The 21,742-nt window shown below is 41.1% G+C and overlaps 1 protein-coding gene across 3 annotated transcripts in view; it reads right to left on the bottom strand.

Moving 5' to 3' along the window:
- The window catches only part of cadm4 (cell adhesion molecule 4), a 186,683-nt gene that overhangs the window by 43,333 nt on the left and 121,608 nt on the right, over nt 1-21,742 (bottom strand). Inside the window, exon 1 of one of the 3 annotated variants that reach the window (XM_017467803.3) lies at nt 1,796-3,316. The exons of 1 other annotated variant lie outside the window; for it this stretch is intronic. In XM_017467803.3, the coding sequence (XP_017323292.1) occupies nt 1,796-1,880 (85 nt within the window). In that variant the 5' untranslated portion in view covers nt 1,881-3,316. Of the gene's footprint in view, nt 1-1,795; nt 3,317-21,742 lie in introns of those variants that run through there. One more of the 3 variants, XM_017467786.3, reaches the window with a different exon arrangement.

The following is a 21,742-nucleotide window of genomic DNA, read 5'->3' as shown; positions in this document are numbered from 1 at the left end:
TGTGAATAATTGACTTTATTGTTTAACCTTTTTATCTTTTGTTAAAACAAATTCACAAAAATACTCTGCACTCATGGATATCACACAATTGCAAACAAAACACAGATTTATAAAAAAAAATCTTTGTTAAAAGGTGTGCAGCAATTATTGGCACCCTTTTAGTCAATACTTTGTGCTACCTCACTTTGCCAGGAAAACAGCTTCTGCAATAATGCCTGATGAGGGTGGAGAATACATGGCAAGGGATCTGAGATCATTCCTCCATACAGAATCTTTCCAGATCCTTCAAATTTCGAGGTCCACGCTGGTGGACTCTCCTCTTCAGTTCACTCCACAGGTTTTCTATGGGTTTCAGGTCAGGGGACTGGGATGGACATGGCAGGACCTTGATTTTGTGGTCAGTAAACCATTTTTGTGTTGATTCTGGTGTATGTTTTGGATCATTGTCCTGCTGGAAGATCCAACCACGGCCCATTTTAAGTTTTCTGGCATTTCAGGTTTTCAGATGCTCAAATTAGTTTTTGGATGAGAGTAGAGGCTTTTTTTTTTTAACCCTTCCAAACAACTTGTGGTGATGTAGGTGAATTTGGATTGTAGCTTTGGAGACTTTCTGACCCCAAGACGCAACTAACTTCTGCAATTCTCCAGCTGTGATTCTTGGAGATTTTCTGGCCACTCGAACCATCCTCATCACAGTTCGTTGAGACAATATAAACACACGTCCAATTCCAGATTGATTCATAACATTTCCAGTTGACTGGAACTTCTTAATTATTGCCATGATGGTGTAAATGGGCATTTTCAATGCTTGTGCTATTTTCTTATAGCCACTTTCCATTTTGTGAAGCTCAACAACCTTTTGCCACACATCACAGCTATATTCTTTGGTCTTACCCATTGTTATGAATGACTAAGTGAATTTGGCCTGTGTGTTACCTCATATTTATACCCCTGTGAAACAGGAAGTTGCATTATTCCTTCCTCCTGCGTTTGATCCTCTATTTATTGTTGCAAATTGTTGCACACCTATATTTAACAAAGATTTTTTTAGATAAACCTGTGTTGTGTTTGCAATTGTTTAGTATCCATGAGAGCAGAGTATTTTTTAGCAAATTCTTTGAACAAAAGCTCAAAAGGTTAAACAATAAAAACAATTTTCCACAGCCTACTTTGCTCATATTTACCATGGGTGCCAATATTAGTGGAGGGCACTGTATGTCTTATATTCATTGATGTCATTTAGCTTGGTAGTGTTATAAAGATTCGAAATACTATCAAATCAGCTAATGGTAGCTAGCTTGCCAAAAAAAAAAAAAAAGTGTAAAATACATTAGATAAATGCTTTCTAGTTGAAGACTTTCTCAACAACACGTCAACATTCCCAGTCTATGGTCTTCAAATTGCAGCCACCCAGAGCTGATCTCATTTCTGTATATTTTCATATTCAAAGCCACATGTGATCTGGACTGCAATCTGCAGAGAGATGTTGAAATTGCTTGATGCACTGCAATCATAAATCTGGAAGCTGACTCTGTACCCTCTCAGCGCTTATGTGCTTCTGTCCATAAATTATGTTTCCTCCATAAAAAAAAGGAAGAGGCTGGAAGGTCGGGCGTGATTGTGAGAGTGTGAGGGCTGAGAGAGAGATTCACCAGGAGAGACAGAAAGAAAGTGCTCAAAACAAGGCATTTTAAGAGCGAAATCATGTGGCAAGTACAGTTTGGATCGGAAGACAGGATGGAGAGAAAGACTGAACAGAAAGAATGGACAGTAAGAGAAAGAGAGAAACACTTACAGCAGAGGGAGAGCAGAATGGACGACTGAACGAGCAGGACAGCGAGGGAGCGCGAGAAGAGGCGAGATCGCTGGCCTGCTCCCATTGTTTATTGACTGTCGTAGGCTGGTCAATGAGGCTTCTGTGGCTTTGTCCAGGCACACACATGCCACACACACACTAACACTTTGCTCTGTCACCGAGCCGAGACTCAGCTAAACTGCAACCACTAGATACCCCTACTACAGCAGCGCAGCAGCAGAGCGTAAGGTTTCAGCTAATTAAAACACTTCACCCGGCTGTTCAAACTCTCATCACCTCACTCACACACTCCGGCAGGAGCTAGAACTGATATCCGCAAATTAAACTCCTCCAACATTCTCATTTGAGGACAGAAAAAAAACAACTTCAAGGCTGCATAAAGTGTGCGTTACTTGCACTCTTATAAGCGAGCCTGCTATTAACAACCTGAGTGTGGGTTAATTAGCTGTGCACTTTGATAACGATCGACACACACACGCACAATCAGGAGTCGCTGCTTGTTTTCCTGTTAGCAGTTTCCGTTGTTAGGAGTTCACTTTGGTTCTCCTGCTAAAGTATGCTTGGGTACGACGCCAGCTACACCCCTCTTGGTAAACGCCAGACTTATTTCCACAACACTGCTGGAGTGTGGCGACAAAACATCAACACAGATCAATGCAGGGTTCCAGCTGGGTGAAGCAACTCACAAAACTCACAAAGGAAGAACAGGTAGGCTTCAAAACTGGAGGGGGGTGGGGGTGGGGCAAACAGGCTTTGTGGAGAAAATGACTAGCATCAGCACCTTATCGGACTCTCACCAAACAATCACTGCAGTTTGTTTCTTTTCCTAATTATCCGTCTCAAAGTTCAGGTCAATTTTAAAATGATATTTTAAACTATCAGGAATAAAATTTGACGCACATAGGACATCAGATATTAAAAGTCAGTGCTGTGTAACTGCAGAGTTGGGGTGGGGGAAATCCCGTAACACCTTGGTGAAGCTGAAGGGGTGCGATATGTCTCGACTACTAAGAGCACGCCTTGCTCTGCTGCACATGGTCTGAAAACATACAAATACCTGCTATCTATCTCTCTCTCTCTAATACATACACACACACACACACACACACACAGGACAGACAGCAATGGCGGTCCGACAGTTGCAGGACTAATGCCCCCTGCTTCAAGGGCCGTGTGTGTAGGTGAAGCGTGCACACAATCCTATCTGATATAAGGTGGTGTCATCAGGGGCCGGTAATAAAACGGAGGGCAGACCACAATGATAGATGGTGCCGAGCTGTAGCCTCCCTTGGGTAACCGCACAAGCCGTGCTTCCAATCAATTCCTTTTAGGTCCTGTACAGTCAGTAAGGCAAGGTGAAAGTTACTCCACTGTTATTCCGTTTTCTGTCGTCTCCCTCCCCCCAAGTAGATCTTCTGTCCTCCCTCAGGTGGGTTCGTGCTCTAATCTCTCTTCACACTCTTCCAGCCAGTAATCCCAGAGTCAAGCTTCACTGAGTCGTCGCTCCATCTCGTATTTATAAAGCGTGTGGGAACATTGTTTGTCATGGGGGTGTGCATTTGCAGATGCGCCAAACCCAAACGTCAGTGATTTTTGTGAAGGCAGTAGAGGCCGAGCGAGCAACAATAAGCCTCATTCAGCTGGCCGGACAGAAAGCCAGTCAGATGACCCTCGTCTCTTTTCACTCAGGGTTCAATAATGCTAGGCCAACACTGCTCTCTATCTGATCAACCTTATAGTTCTCTTATGTGTCTCACACACAGAGTGGCACTTGACTCTGCACAGCCAAAGGCAATCTAATACACTGTCTGAATGCAGACTTCTATGTGTAGAATGAACACCCTTTTAAACCAATGTAGGATAAGAGCATACCTAATGAGTTGTATTCTCTCTCTCTCTCTCGCTCACATTCTCTCTCTAATCCTGCTGCATAGTATACTGCTGTGGCTCCTCTCACCCTTCAGATTGGCCAGATTCATGCTGATGTTCAACTTCTGCCCCTACTTGGAGTTTCTGTGACTTTCTTTCTGCTGTTGTGGAGAATACGAAGAATACGGGTTCTTCTCAAGATTTCTTCCGGTCATCTCACAAAGTTTCCCTTGCCACTGTAGCCTCTATATATTTCATTAGGGAATTCATTCTACATCCAGATTTCTTCATGACAATATGTATTCTTAGTGCTATACACAAAATCAAACTGAATTGAATAAAGGTGCGTATAGGCCACTCAGGCTCATGCATGTACATGTACACTGATCAGCCATAACATTAAAACCACTGACAGGTGAAGTGAATAACATTGATTGTCTCATTACATTGGCACCTGTCAAGGGGTGGGATATATTAGGCAGCAAGTGACCAGCCAGTTCTCAAAATTGTGCTGTTTTGGCAGCACAAAAGGGGACCTGCAATATTAGACAGGTGGTTTTAATGTTATAGCTGATTGGTGTATATGAAGCGGTATAGGTGAAAGGAATACCCAAGCATTACCATATTTCCCTGTGGTTTAAAAAAAAATGCTTAGGAGAAGCTGAATTGAAACAGAGTGAAGTTGTTTCATGACTTCTACAGTGAAATTAATTTTTAAATTAAGCTTTAAATCTGTACTGATCACTTGTTCAGAGATGGAACTGATCTAACTGGCGGAAATGGTTATGTATGTCTTATAAATATAATCTCTCAAATGAAACACAGAAACACCTCGGATTCAGTGCATGCCAAAATAACGTATCCCTTATAGTTAAACTTTTATTGCTTAAAGATTTACTTGTCATTTTGCCTATATTAACTTTATATCTTCGCCTACTTTACACATTTATTGACTGCCCCAACAACTGCCCCTAGACATTCATTATAATAACATCCATCCATTGATTTCATTTGTTGTGTTCTTTTCTCCCAACAGGGAAAAGCAGCAAAAATTATTTCTAGCAGTGTCTGCACATATAGCTTAGACTGAAAATGTTCATATATTTAATAGAACAGCTTATTGTGAAGGGGATTATCCCAGCGCGCGCGTGTGTGTGTGTGTGTGTGTGTGTGTGTGTGTGTGTGTGTGCACGTAGAATGAATACATCTCCTTCCACGGACGTGTTCCCCACAACATTTCAATTCGTATTGTCTCCCCAAATTAGCTCAAATTGAATTCACACGACCAGGTTCACCCATCGTGAGGCGACTGCCATTTGGCTGCACGCTCAGATGCCAGTTAATTTGTGCCCCTTGCATTCATTACAGCCTGCTTCGCTGTGTATGTTTGTACTCGTGTCTGCAGGAGACCGAGAGAGACAGAGAGTGAGTGAGTGAGAGAGGGAGAGAGAGAGAGAGAGAGATTGTGTCCCCATCCTTCTTCCTGTCTCCCCTTTCCAATTCTCATCCGAATCAAATTGTTAATGGGCGTCATTGGCGTAACAATAGAATAAGAATTGCCAAAGCACTTAAGAGGCTTAAGGCATGTGCGTGAGGCTCATTTTAAACACGTCCAATCTCCCTGTGCTGCTTATCCATTCCAGGTACTACACGTCCAATCCGCCGTGGAATAAACTGGTTGAAAACAATAACTAGTGAGAGACAGAAAGAAAGACTGCATTCCCAACTCAGTATGCATACATATATACATTATATTATATATCCCAAAAATGGCTGAAGTGAAAATAGAAAGGAAACTCCCACAGAGAGCTAGCTGATGCAGAAGGCCCGAGGCAATGGCTGGCCAGCCGGGAGCAGGTGCATGCTGGGACTATGGAGCATCGGCGCTGGAAGAGATTTTGATGTCCTGATCCTGTGTTCTGCTTTTGGCGGATTCAATTTTCTCTCCTGTCCTCTTCTGCAGACTTCTTCGCGTGGGAGAGATGCACGCTAACGTGCCGTAAGGGAGACAGAGGAAGAGTGGGCATGTGTGTGGGTGCATGTGTGAGTGTATGAGTGTATGAGTGTGTGTGCGTGCATGTGTGTGTGTGTGTGTGTGTGTCAGATGACTGACTTGGCGCTCCGCCTCTCTCCCTCTGAGTCTTGTTGTTTGTTTGTGCAGGGCTTTTATGCCAAGCCGGCAGTCATTACTCAATCAGACAGCTTCCTCTGAGCTCGACTCATTAAAACAGCTCTCTAACTTTCAGCCTATGAACGCTTAACACGTACCATGTAACAACAACAACAACAACAACAACAACAACAACACACACACACACACACACACACACACACACACACACACACACACACACAGTAACTTGCATCTTATGTACACAGCTGATACAATTAACACCATTTCGAACAGCTGTCGTGCTATTTACACTCTCTTCTTTGGGGTCAAGGGCGTGCTATTACGGAGTTCGCTAACAACCACACACACCTACACACGAATATCGTACACTTTGAGATATTTAATCTCGTCTGATCGCATCAGTGTTCACCGAAGAGTACTTTTTTCGGGCAATTATTTGAAATCATGATGCTTGCCTTTCCACGCTATAGGAATCCGAGCCGCTCGAGACAAAGCCGTCCCATACCACAAAATTCCCACTGCAACCAAAACAACGGGACCGCCCCCTAAATGATAGCATAATCAAGCCTCTCTCTTGCCTTTGATTAGCTCTTTGGCACCATATCCATCTCTGTCTCTTCACTCCCTCGCCCTCACTCTAGCCATCAGTCTCTCTGTCACTACGTTCCAGTCCTCGCTTTCCAAACTGCTCTTTTTTCTCCCAATGACCTTATACTGTAGCATGACTATGAACCTTGCTCTTTTCTTTAGCCCTTCATCCTTCTTCCACTCTCTCTCTCTCTCTCTATCTCTCTATCTGGAGGGGGGAAAAAATCCCACACTCATCACTTTTGGAACACACTTTCTTGACAAGCGGCGGCACGTGGAGAATATTAATGACCCTCAGAGTCCAATTAGCACCTAGCACACATAACACCTTTATGCACACAAATGCGCAGTGGGTGGTGAGAGAGAGAGAGAGAGAGAGAGAGAGAGAGAGAGAGAGAGAGAGAGAGAGAGAGAGAGAGAGAGAGAGAGAGAGAGAGAGAATGAGAATAACAAGGAGACAGAACGAGAATAGAAACACAAACGTGAGAGACAGACAGAGAGCAAAAATGACTGAACGCATTTATTGTACAAATTTAGGCTCGCTACAAGCAACACTAATCATCACAACGCAGCTGCAAAATGTTCCTCTAATTAAAAATGTACGGGAAAAAAGAGGAAAAAGGGAGAAGGCACGGCTGATGCGCTGCAAGACGGAGGAAGGGTGAGAAATTGCATAAGGAATAATTGCTTATTTCACACGGACTGTACACATTTCTGTCTTAGAACAACTGGATGATTGACGGATTGGTAACAGATGTGACACAGAGGTGGGATAGGCAGTAGGGTGTTATGAGAATATGTAGGTTTTACACTGCACACACACACACACACACACACACAGCCAACCCAGTAAGGCTAACCCTAAGCCCTAAACCCAACCCATGATAGTCATTATCATGTCTATACACACACACACACACATACATACACACACACACACACACTTTATATTACTCTTTATTATTCTTTACCTCTATTATGTTACCTTCTAATAGGTGGACTGGCCTTAGCAGCGTTCCCAATCCCAGGGATTGACCCCGGATCCACCACAAACCTGACCAGGATAAAGCGGTTACTGAAGATGAATGAATGATCTTGTAGCTCACTACGTCCATCCATCCATATATACTACACACGGTCTCGAGTCTGGAGCCTATCCCAGGGAACTCGAAGCCCAGCCCATCATGGGGCATTCACATACCCATTACACACTACGGACAATTTCGAAACAGACAATTTCAATCGGCCTACAAGGCATGTCTGTGGAGTGGGAAAGGAAACCGGAGTACCTGGAAGGGAAGAAACCCAAAAAGCACAGGGAGAACATGCAAAATCCACGCACACACAGGGCGGACGCGGGAATCACACCCCCAACCCTGGAGGTGTGAGGCAAACGTGCTAAGCCACCGTGGCGCCCAGCTCAGTATTTTTATGAGGTAAATAAACCTAACATATAGGTCACTTCATAGTTCTATACTGTAGGTAGTGACCGTAGCCCAATCTGTTCACCTCTCACCTGTCCATCGAGGGAAAGGGACAACCACAGGACTACAGCTGACAGATGTTGTGCTATCTAGGTGATTGATCATTCTCAACACAGCACCAACTCTGACATGGTAGTGTGTGTGTGTGTGTGTGTGTGTGTGTGTGGTGTAGGAATGAGTGCATCAGGTGGAGTGTTGGATGTTTTTTTAAACACTGTGTACACTTACTGACTGCTTTATTAGGCACACACATTCTTTTTCCCAGTGCACAGTGTGGGTGTGTGTGTACGTGTGTACGTGTGTGTGTGTGTGTGTGTGTGTGTGTGAGAGAGAGAGAGAGTGTGTATAAAAATCATCCTCCAGCCCTTCATCAGTGTCAGTTTTGGGCCACAGTGCTCCTGGATATTTTTGGTTGGTGAACAATTTTCACCTCAGCAGTGACAAGACTTCTGATAACATTCGTGCCAACACCACACACACACACACACACACACACACACACACACACACACACACACACACACACACACACACACACACACACACACACACACACACACACACATAAAACCATGTCAGTGTCACTGCTGTGCAAAACAACAGATGGGCTACAGTCAGTCACTGAGCACTTACCAAGTGTTCTGTATACTAAGTGCACATGATACAATAGCAAATTAAAGTCAGTACAAGTTAGATGTAACTTAACTGGTACCTCGGTGCACTTTAACCTCGGTGCACATCATCCACGCACTGTGTGGAAATCCACCGAAAGGACCGGGAAAGGAATATTTTTTACGTACACCAAACGTTACTCTTAATCCTATGACTAAGATGTTAATAATCACAAGTGGAGAAATGCCCGAGCGAATAAGCTCAGGAGAGGAGAACGTGCACACGCAGGTCTATTAACCCACCAGCATGAACAGGAAAGGACGTGAACGATGCGTTCACATGTCAAACCAAGACACTTTGGTGCTAAACACACATCTTTAGAAGGTAAACAGCCTGCCAGCCTGTGAAAGTGGGGGGGGGGGGGGGGGGGGGGAGAGATCAAAACCAGGAAAGGAGATGGGAAAGAGAGTGAGATGAAATAATTAGAAGGTCTGCTTTCGGCGTTCACTGAAATATGCAAATCCGTTTAATTTCACTTTGATTTGCTTGGCTGCTCTCATATCCTTCTCTCTCTCTCTCTCTCTCACACACACACACACATCACTATTCTCACATTCTCTCAATCCATATTAATACTGTATTAATACACTGTGTGTCAGTTCAATTGTTCCGGCTCTGTGTTACCCTCAGGCAAAGACGTCTGTGTGTGTGTGTGTGTGTGTGTGTGTGTGTGCGTGTGCCTGCGTGTGCATTTCTTCTGCTTCAACCTGGTGCGTATACCAGTATGCCTGTATGTTTGCCTAATTATCTTCTCAAGAAATGCCCATGTGAGTGAACTCTTTATCAAGCAAGCGCAAAATGGTATACTAATAGCCTATGTAAGTCTAATGCACAAGGTGAAGCGTGTGGGTGCGTATTTGTCTATTTTTGCAGCTGTGCTCGAGTGTGTTTTAACCCTGTCAAGCGAGCTGCATCAAGTCTGCTGTCTTTGCACTGTTATAATGAGGAACCTAGTCAAGTTGCACGCGGTATTTCGGGATAGTGCAGTTATGGAAACTTCCTCAGATGGGGCTGTTTATGTGAACTGCGTGTGTGTATGTATGTGTACACTGTCTGTGTGTGTGTGAGACAGATTACTGATTAGAAATAAAGACACAGCTGTCTCTCCTAATGCAACGCCCCTTCATTCCCATTACTCCCTGCATTAGCTCGCTCTCTCTCTTGGGCAGAGAAAATCACAGACTGCCAGCACCCACCCCACATGTCTACATGATGAGGATGTGCAAAATCATAGCTGAACCTCTCTCTCTCTCTCTCTCTCTCTCTCTCTCTCTCTCTCTCTCTCTCTCCCTCCCACCCTCTCTCTCTCTCATTCTCTGTCTGCCAGCATTTCCTCTCTGCGGTGAAAACAAGTGTCTTCAGCGATTAGAAATGTTATTGTTATTTTTGAATACAAGGATAATTAATTCACCATACAAGGACAAACACATGAAAGAATTGAATTAAGAAGAAAAAAAAAAAAGAAAAAAAAAATATATAATAAATATATAAAAGGGGACATCATCAAAGTGAATTTAAAAAAAAGAATTAAAGCAGTGGAGAGCAGTGTCATTTTGCTGTATGTGTGATTCTCAGGTGAAAAAGTACAACTACAGTCACTCTCATTACTTCAGTAAATAAATAGTTCACTAACAGTACTTTTTTCCAGTATAATTACATCATAGTACTTTTACCTGGGTCCTTAATAATAAAATATTCAACTTTTAATATATATATATCTATATCTATATATATCTATATATATATATATATATATATATATATATATATATATATATATATATATATATATATATATAGAGAGAGAGAGAGAGAGAGAGAGATATATAGATAGATAGATAGATAGATAGATAGATAGATTTACACACACACACAGTACTGTGCAAAAGTTTTAGTCACACACAAAGAAGTACTATAGCGCAAAGATGCCTTCAGAAAGAATTGAATTAAATGTTTATACATTAAAAAGGCAATATTTGGTGTGACAAAAAAAAAAAAAGAAAATAGTATTCTCAGGTAGAATTAGTGCAGATTTATAAGGAAATGAGAGGTAAGTGTTATTGAGCATCTTGCATAACCAGCCACGGTTCTTCTGGAAACTTTGACTGTCGCACTCGCTTCTTATTTTTGCAGCAAAATCCCAGCAGTGTTCATTCTGTCTTTTTTCCTGAAAAATGGTCTCTTATGTAATATGCTGCTTGCTTTAATGACATGCAAACATTTTTCTGTAACATTTAATTTTGTGCTGGAAAACTAATGTTCGGGAATCTAAAATGAATTTTTGTACTTTTGTAGAAGTCATAAAATAAAATAAAAAAAATCTATAAACAAGTGTGTACTAAAAATAAGGGGATGCCTGAACTTTTGCACAGTATCCTGTATATATAATGCATTTCACCCCTGAAGACTAGACGTAAATTAAAAGAAAGTATGTGTCAGTTGTAAATAATTCACTTTCATGTCCCAGTCAAAATAAAGCAGTTTCCTGATGAAAGGCTACACTGTCTCAGACAATGCTCAGGATAATGTGGCAATGTAATGAGCATCTTTGCTAGGTATCTAACTAGCTAGAAACATTTAGGAATTAACCAAACCGGGGTCATTCCTATGTTCCCCAGTTCAATATTCTGTTAACACACATTAAGTAAACTCTTCCAAAGGTTTCATGTAGTCAGGACTCATTTTCCCAGGACCTGATTAACTTTATTACCTTTATTAACTTTAAACACCAAAGACACATTTAAATGAATAACAACATGCATTCGTTTGAAATCCATCCTTCATCCACACTTGAAATTTGTGAACATTACGAACTTGGAAAATGAACTAGGTTGCGCATGCTGAATCCTCATTTGTGCTGCTCTAAGAATAGCTGTCTACATTCAGACATTAGTCTACATTCATACAGTTCAACTGTAGTTCAATGAATAATAGTGAAATGTATACACCAAACTGAAGAAATGCCGTACTGTAGCCTATAAAACACAGTAAACGGTCATAAAAGGAACAGAATGTTAAGTATGAACATTTCCTAGCTCTCACTTATGCTGAAGCCTAACTCCAGCTTTAAATCACCACGTGTTCATTATGTGTCATATAAATCTGGGAAATATCGGACCCTGGGAACATTGATACGCCTCCGCGAGACCAAGCTAATAAATCTTGTGCTTGATAGATAGCTAACAAACCTAGTGCTAGCTAGCTAGCTAACAAATCTTTACTGAAAACCCAACAGCTCACTTAGTTAGTTAACCATTGTTCAAAAATGTATTCCTCAGATATAGAACATGTTCCGTTTCATTGTGTCAACTGTAGACGTGTAAAATTAATTTGCAAAGTAATTCGAAGACTTTTCTCTCTTTTTTTTCGCCAGATGACATATTTACTCTTACTTGAGTAATTTCCTTGATCATTACTTTTACTTTTAACTCCAGTGAATTATTAATACATTAGTGGTACTTTTACTCAAGTCAGTGTTTTTCAGTATTTTCTTTGTACTCTTTTCATCACTGATAATAATGACAATGCACTTTCAGCAGCATTTCTGCCTGCCCCAGCCCTCTGTACTGTAACTTCACTTTACCTGGAAATATAATCATGAAAACACTTCCAAAATGTGATTATTTTTGCATAAAAAGGAGAATCCATTTAACATCTCTCGCTTGAAATATCCATTTACACGAGTGGCTTCTAGTGAACCACATGTTGTGTATTTGTTACTCCTATGCCAAAAATCTCAGCACTTTCAACTGTTACTCATTCAAGAGCAAAACACAGACAGTGTCGGCAAAGAAACCTTATAAAATGATGTATTGCTGCCTGAGATGGGTGAACACATTTTCTCTGAGGTAAATTACATATTTTTAAAGTTGTTGTTGTTTTTTTTTTTTAAGAGTAGCGAGAACTAAATGGCATTTTAATGATGGAATCACCGCTAAGTGAGCCAGATTAAATTGGGAAGTCTGGGCCAACTCTGAACAAACACGTATTTGCTAAACAGGTTTGTAAGTTGGCTCTAAGGATCTAATCCAATAATACTATACCCTGATACCTGGCTTAAGCCAAAGCTGGAGGATAGATTTTTGGCAGCAGTAAAACCTGCTAGAATCTGAACTTGCTATTTACAGCAAGTTCAATGGAAAGTTCATCGTTTCATTATCAAAACCATGCGTTCAAGTTTAAGGTGCCATGGCCAATAGCGTTTGAAAATGTTTGGGACTATGGATGTTGAAACAATGTGATCAAAGCACGCGTAAAAAAAAAATTGACATGTTGGTTATGCTTACAGCCCTCCTGTCAGTCATGTTATAGACACGCACCCGTCTTTACTATTATGGCCAGTGTTCCCAGATAGCAGGTGAGGGAGTGGTTTACCAATAATCTGCAATGGGAGAGAGATGTTTGAGGGATGAGCTAGTGGTGTAATGACAAACATGGCACACTTTTATATGAATGTGATATGTCTTTCCTTCTAATCCCTGAGCAGTGGGATGAACATGTGGACGTGTGTGACAGCTAAGTGGAAAAATGACAATTTTACTTTATTGACTGTCTACCATGAGAGGCATGGTGGCTTAGTAGTTAGAATGTTTGCCCCGCATCTCCAGGGTTGGGGGTTCGGATCTGGCCTTTGTCCTGAGTGTGCAAAGCTTGCATGTTCTCTCCATGCTTCGGGAATCACTCGCCTTGCGATGGGTTGGCACCCGATCTAGGTTGTCCCCGACCTCCGAGTTCCCTTGGATAGGCTCTGCGTAAGATAAACAGTATGGAAAATGGATGGATGGACCTTGCCACAGACAAAGCAAACATGTGGACTTACCTTGGGAAAGCTATGTATAATAGTGAAATACTGCCATTACAAGCAGTGAAAGGCTCCCAAAGGGCACAACACAAAAGTGTTCACAAGCTTGAATCCCAACAATGGCGCAGCCAGGAGTCAAGGAAGAAATTATGTCCATGCTTTGTGTGTAGAAGGGATGGTATACTCTCTCCCATGTCAATCAGCATGACACTGTGAGCTCATGTATTGCACATTCCTCTGAGTGTATTGCACTGACCTGTGATGCAGAATGTAGTATGGGGGGATCTCCATGTTGATCAAGTATGGATCATTAGATCAATAACTTCAGCTAACTTGTCATAACTGACCAAGTACAAGAAAATTAACTAGCCAACTACCAAACTAATGTGGCTTTGTGTACATGGTATAATGGGAGGTGGTATCATGGAGGAAACAAATGATTCAAATGGTTTTGTAATTGAACTTTGTAATCTCTAGATGACCTTTAACACTTTAAACTGTCAGGGCTATTCAAAAAGTATATTATTCAATAACTATAGTAAAAAAAATCTGAAAGATATGTAGTTAGAGTGAGGAAGGTAATATCGGCCCACCAACTGGGATTTCTGGGAGTTTGCAGTTCAGATTTTTAACCAGTAAACTTGGACATATTTCCTTAAATCTTCTATGAATGGGCCAGTCACCTAGCATGCAAAGAGACATACTTTATTTTGTATTCTTTGTAGGTTGTGGCATAACTTGCAACAATGTAAAGTACTGAGAAGCCAAACATTTGCTGAATTTAAATTAGACCCTATGTTTTCCCATTCAGTGTGGTATCACATCATTTCCGGTTCTCTTTCCCAGAATTAATGTTTTAGTACTGCTTAATTAGCAGATCGTATTCTTTTGTGACTAAGCCCCAAGAGCCATTGTCAGGATAAACACAGTTGGAGGTAGGATGCTGAAACAATAAGGCTGCATCACAGATTCTGGTCATAAAAAAAGGACGATTAAAAAAAAAGAATGAATCTAGTGGAGAAAATTCCTCCTGAATATCTCCTCCTGATACAAACATCCCCTTCGCTGACCAGAAAGGGGAATTAAAAGGTTGTCCACTTGACATTAAGTACAAGTTGTTTCACGCTGTAGACAAGGTAAATTTCAGTGTGTCGTCAATTACCCTCTCGACACTGTAAAACTGGCACTAACAGTCACCTGCACTGCTTCTTTATTTAACTAGACTATAATTCTCAAAGACATTATAGACAATATACATTATAGAGGATTAATGACATGCCTTCTCTAAGAGCAGGTACAGATCAGCAGTGTAGCTTAGTGCTGCGGTTTCAGAGCTAGTGACCACAAGGCTGTGGTTCAATCCAGAAAGCCTAGGACAATGCCAATATCCCGAAATGACCTCACTGGAATTCTGCCTCAGCTATAAGTCACTCGTCTGCCAAAGGAATTCATATAGCTACCTGTACATATAACATAAATATACATAGCACAATCTGTCCCTACCGGTAACTGTTTATTTGTGGTGTTATAATAATGATAATGATAATAATGATAATGAGTCTTTATTAATCACATATACATATGCACAGTGAAACTGTTTTCTTCGCATACTTCAGCATGTCAGGAAGTTGGGGTCAGAGCACAGGGTCAGGGTCTGGAGCAGAGAGGGTTAAGAGCCTTTCTCAAGGGCCCAACAGTGACAGCATGGCAGTGTAATGTAACTCGTATATCTCGGTGCTGTTGAATGCTCAGTTCTGATTGGTCCGAATATTCTACAATAGTGCAACTTGGGAAGTAGTTCCAGCTGCAAGGTATATATTCACACTGTACTGTAAGCTAGTTCTAATCTGTTATCATTTGTATAGTACACAGCAACGTACACAGCGACTTGAAAGTCTGAACAAAACTGATATATATATATATATATATATATTTTTTTTTTTTAAATGCATTTGTGAAATTGCTGACATTTTCTTTCAGGAGACATTCATTTCACATTTTTGTAAGGAGTCTCCAACGTTAGCACGTTGTAAGTTTTCCTCCACAGGAAAGTCTTCAGAACAGAGGGCTTACTGATTTCTCAGTAACATGACAAACTGTATTTTAATTTTTTTTTTATGTCGCATTAACTTCAAGAGAGAGAAAAATGACAGGGAATGACAGTTTATAGCTGCTCTAACATAACACAAGACACTCTTGTGTATACGGGAGTTAGTTTTCATGATAAGATAAAGTGCACTGTCATGGCAGTAGAGCACGCGAAACATCAATCGCGATATGCTGCTACTGCAACACTCACCGTGTACTTTAACACAACCGTGTTGTCTATTCAGCCAATCATTTAATAGTAGTTCAATGCATAAAATCATGCAGATACAGGTCAAGAGCTTCGGGTAATGTTCACATAAAACATAATGTGATCTCAGTGACTTTAAATGTGGCATGGTTGTTGGTGCCAGATGGGCTGGTTTGACTATTTCAGAAACTGCAGATCTCCTGGTATTTTCACACGCAACAGTCTCTAGAGTTTGGTGCGAAATACAAAAAACATTGCGTGAGCGAGAGTTCTGTAGGTGGAAATACCTTGTTGATAAGTGAGGTCAGAGAAAATTGTCCAGATTGGTTCGAGCTGCCAGGAAGGATACAGTAACTCATGTAATCACTCATTACAACCGCAGTGAGCAGAAAAGCATCTCAGCATGCACCAAACATCGAACCTTGAGGTGGATGGGCTACAACAGCAGAAGACCACATTGGATTCCACGCCTGTCAGCCAAGAACAAAAATCTGAGGCTATCAGGGGAACAGACTCACCCAAACTCGACAGTTGAAGATTAGAAGAAAAAAAAAAAAGACCTGGTCTTTTTCCTGTCTTCATCTGTCCAGTGATAGCATTGTTCCACTGCCACATGATTGGCTGAATAAATAACTGCATGAATGTACATGTGTACACGTGTTCCTAATAAAGTGGATGGTGAGTGTACAGTACGTAACTATTATTAAAAAAAAAAGAAAAAGATTCCTGAACAAGGTTAAATCTAGAACAAATTTCAACCACCGGTTGAAACCTTATGTTCTATCTAAATTCTACACACAGGGTTTCACTTCCCAACATGTTGTTTTTTTCCCCAACATGCAAAACCACTGACTAACCTGTGCCATCTTTACAAAATCAGATATCACCTTGTCATAGAATGTCGTTTATACATCACTCTCATATTACCTGCATGTAGTTTATATGTATTTTATAGTATTTCCCTCCAGGAGTCTTTATTGTGATTATAATGTGTCTATTTGTGTATTTTGCTCAAATACTGTTTACAAGTGATTTCACCTCGATAGCATTATAAACAAGGAATCACTAACGCCACTATTCCTGCCTAGCTATCTGAAGTTAATGTATACCTGATATGATTATTGTGTTAGCATTACCCATATAACTGCTGGAAAATACCACTTAGCTTTAACAAAACGATTCACTAACAATTAACGGATAATGGAGTAAAATACGAAACGTTTTAGGCTTTGTTAGTGTGAGTGCGAAGAAACGAATAATTAGCAGCTAATAGCTAAGAGGCTAGCTGGCTAAATTCCATGCTAATAAATGAGTGCAACTAGCATAAGATATTGTAATGTAGATGTTGTGCAGATGAATTCTCTGAAACAGGACAGCTATGCTTGCTCTGCTGCTTTCTGGAATAACCTCCTGCTGATAATAGTGCATTAGGAATGACATATCACACAATTATTCTGAGCTGTGAAAATGTAATTATATCTTATTAAATGCTAAGTGTTAGCTGGCTACGTATTGTACTGTTTTGTTTTAGTTTGTGGTAACGGACAGACATGTATCCCCTAATGTGCTGTTATTTTTATTTGTACATTTTACCCTTTTATTCTTTATCTTATTGCAACATGACATCCAAGAAGATGAATTCATTGTCTTGCTGAATAAAGATTCTTATCTCGTTCGCTCTCTGTCAATTTTTTTTTTTTTTGCAAGTGTCTATTCATCGTTCAGACAGCGATGCAAGGTGACCCAGGTTTACTACCTTTTGATAAACAAAGAGCTTCTTCTTCAGCTCTAGCTCACCACAGTGTCACAGTAAAGATGATGGCATGTGTTACTCAGCAGCCGAGAATAAAGAGTGCGCGCTCCTCTCTTCTCCTCTCCTCTCCTCCCTCCCCATCAACATGTTTACTTGTCATCTTCTTGTCATCCCACTATTTCTTCTGTCTCGGTCTGTGCTTTCCAAAGAGTTCCGATTTGTGTGTGTTTCAGTGTACTAATCACAAGGCTCATTTGAGTGCGTGCACCCTCACAAACACTTTTTTTTTAAAATCACCATCTTGATGGGTTTTTCCATTAACCTTAGTAATGTCAGAGCTAAACGCTACGCCTATAGATAATTGCAACCCTCAACTTAAATTTAGCAGCTCGGTAAATGGAAATCTTTGTTTAGTGGATGCGTTTCGCAAAACTTCACATTTCTCCCCTTTTATGTTATTACAGGGACATCACTACAGGGAATTCTTGGCCTTGTAAATAGACTAAAACAGAGTACACATGCACACACACACACTCTGATGTGTATGTGTGTGTGTGTGTGTGTGTGTGTGTGTGTGTGTGTGTGTGTGTGTGTGTGTGTGTGTGTGTGTGTGATATGGTGGCACTGAAGAGGATTCCCCATTAGGAAGGATAAGCTTGTTTACAGTGACTGATTGGACTTATTGTCCTGCAATTACACTCGCCCAGCCTTCCTGTCTCAACATGAAGCGGACACACACCTCTATTGCTTTTTCCATCTTTGTTTTTTTTGTGGGGTTTTTTTTTGCACAGCTGGTTCCATCAATCATGCCTCACTAATGTTATTTGCTACCCAGCGGCCTGTCGCCAGGCAGCAGCCAATCGGTGAGTGAACAGCATTTTCTGATCCGAGCCACCCGGCCAATGAGTTGAGCCATTCCCCTGAGACTTTCCTCTGTGAGCAGAAAGTACAGCAGGCCTGGCAGGGTGACAAACACATTTCTCCAGCTATTCTTCACGTTCTCTCTCTCATGCACTCACTCTCTCTCTCTCTCTCTCTCTCTGTGTCTCACTCGCTTCCCGTTTCACCCTCCTTCCATTACCTCTGCCATGGCCAAGATGCTGGCCATTGGCTATGTCATGCAGGAAAGTTCAGCAAGAGGACAGGGAGATATGCAAGCAGCAGTTAGAGGGTCACACACATATAAACACACACACACAGACATACCATGCAGAATCAAGAACCACACACCCATGCCATATACACAATATCTATCTATCTATCTATCTATCTATCTATCTATCTATCTATCTATCTATCTATCTATACTGATTGATCTATCTCTCTACAGGTATTTAGACAGATGGATGGATGGATGGATGGATGGATAGATAGATAGAATATATTAACAATATATAAACAAATCCACCCATTATGTAGAAAGATAAGTCACCTATTTATATATAAGGAATAAAAACAAAATGAACAGGAACACTGTTATTTTTTTATTTGTTATTTTTCTATTTGTTATTAGAATTATTTTAGCAGGTGCAGACACAGTTAAAGGAACCCTGAAAGTCTTCACTTCCTGCATCCTTGGGCATGTAATAAATTTTTTTCAATAGCTTGCCAGAAATGTTAACATGTGTTTGGTTTTTACTTTCATGCGGGTGCGAGTGAGTGGTCGAATACGAAGCTCGCACAACAAAAAAAGCCCATGTTCATTAACACGCGATGCATTTACAGCCTTCGTTATTTCATCCATTGTAACTGCCTGGTTAGGGTCTCAGTGGTTTAAATTAGGCTACTAGTTTGTATATCCATCCATCCATCTTCTATACCGCTTTATCCTTTTCAGGGTCACGGGGAAACCTGGAGCCTATCCCAGGGCGCATCGGGCACGAGGCGTGGTACACCCTGGACAGGGTGCCAATTAGTTTGTATATGTTTTTGGGAAATAAATCCAACTAAATGTGTTAGGACACATAGAGGGAAATACAAAGAAAAACTATGCAGCCGCATATGTGGCAAGCTGTGATGCACTGTGTTCTGAAACCTTTCTATCATGAACTTTTTCAGCAATTTGTGCTACAGTAGATTTTATGTGGGTTCAGAGCAGATGGGCTAGCCTTCGCTCCCCATGCGCATCAGTAAGCCTTGGGCGCTCATGACTATGTTGCTTGTCCTTCTTTGGACTATTTTTGGTAGGTACTAACCACTAACCACCAGGAACACATTTACATTTATGACATTTGGCAGATGCCCTTATATGTAAGAGCGACTTACATATATCTCATTTATACAACTGAGCAGTTGATGGTTAAGGGCCTTGCTCAAGGGCCCAACCTTCTGGTCAGAAGGTCTTAACCACTGAGCTACCACCCCACATCACCTGGCGTTCTGGACATGCTCTGACCCAGTCGTCTAGTCATCCCAATTTGGCTCTTGTCAAAGTCGCTCAGATCCTTACACTTGCCCATTTTTCCTGCTTCCAACACATCAATTTTGAGAACTGGCTGTTCACTTGCTGCCTAAATATATCACACACCTTGACAGGTACCAGTGTAATGAGACAATCAATGTTATTCACTTCACCTTGTCAGTGGTTTTAATGTTAAGGCTGATCAGTGTATGTATTTGTATATACAGTATAAGAACAGTACAAAATGATGAAGGACAAAAAGTCTTTGATAATCTATGACTGGTGCTTCGCCAGCTGTGGAAGATAAAAACCCTATACGCACCACTGACAACTATAGAACAATTACAATAATGCATGTTTATATAACTTTTGAAACTCTTTTGTTATGATGGTGAAGTTTTCTGAAAGCTTTCCTAACAGTGCACTAAAAAGGTTCTGTCCTTTCCATAAAAGCAAATAGATTTTTTTTTCTAAGCAAAATTGAGTCATGAGTGGTTTGTATAACGGAAAAGTCTAAGAAGTTGTTATGCAAAAGAACCTTGAAATTGAAGCTCGGAAGAGCATATCATGAATGCCGTGCAGCAGAGAGGAGAGGGATATCTCTGCAGGCTGGAGCTAGGGGAAATGGCTGTGGGAGGTTGGTTCTAGTGGATGCCATGGTTATGTGATGTGTATTTAGTGTGGTGATAAAACTCAGTTTAATTCTATCTTATTTAACTCACTCACTCACTTTCAGCATCAGGGTCACAGGTGCATCTAGGAACACTGGGATTGAGGCGGGAATACACCCTGGATGGGAAGCTAGTCCATCGCAGGGCACCATGCACACACGCACACATATGCACACACACATAGGTGCAATTTATCCTAGCCAATCAACCTGCTGGCATGGGAGAAAACCGGAGAACCCTGAGGAATCCCACGCAGACATGGGGAGACCATCCAAAAATCCACACCGACAGTAACCTGAGCTCATGATCAAACCTAGGACCACTGTGCCACCCTAGCATATTTTAGCATTTCATTCTTATTTTTATTGCTAGATATTGAACTATTTTGGGGGTACTCCATAGACAACCACTCAGTGTAATGCTAGCTGTCTAGCTAGATTTAAAACCTTACTTTATGAAGTCGCCAGATATTGATATACTCCAATGACAGCCTCATTATAGAGCTAGCTATATATTTAATATATATTTAATAGCAGGCATGCACTGGCAAGGTAGCTTGAGCAAACAATGAAACAAATCAAATGATTAGAAAATGCAAAGAGTGGCACATCTTCAATCAGTCACAATGGTGGTAATTGTGGTTGTCTGCGAGCTCATGGATAAAGAAGGGGACAGTAAGCATCTGATCCATTTATACTTACATTTAATTTCGTTCCTATGTTATATATTGTAACAGCTCTAAACAGTCTCATCGCTTAGAAAACTGAAAGTTACACCTTTACCTCTGATTGTTACAAAGCACCGACACTGGAGATTCCTTGATACATGTTAAACACAGAAAACTTCTCCACATCAACATTCACACAGGTTTCTAATTTGTTTATGCAACACAAGTCCCTGTCTACGGTGTTATGATAACATATCGAAACGAGGGCGTTAATATAAACCTGAGGTTTGCTTTGCAGCTCAGAGCACTGTCTGAGCTACTGATGAAAACGAATAAAAACCTTCTGACCAATCGGATTTGATAATGGCAATGGTATAAGAGAATCTGAAGCTCAGCACAAAGTGAGCGTGCTGAATCCGAGCTCTACTAGATCATGCTGTCAAGTCCCTCACGGCTACTGATTCACCATTATGGCACTGTAGTCATGCAGAGAAAGAGATGGAGAGCGATGGGAGAGAGAGGGACATCAGCAAGGGATCCGCTGGGAGCACTAGAGAAACGAGAGGGGGGAAAAGAAAGACCGAGTGCAC

The sequence above is a fragment of the Ictalurus punctatus genome, chromosome 1 (genome assembly GCF_001660625.3).
Source record: "Ictalurus punctatus breed USDA103 chromosome 1, Coco_2.0, whole genome shotgun sequence".
Classification (NCBI taxonomy): domain Eukaryota; kingdom Metazoa; phylum Chordata; class Actinopteri; order Siluriformes; family Ictaluridae; genus Ictalurus; species Ictalurus punctatus.
This window is presented reverse-complemented; position numbering and strand designations above follow the sequence as displayed.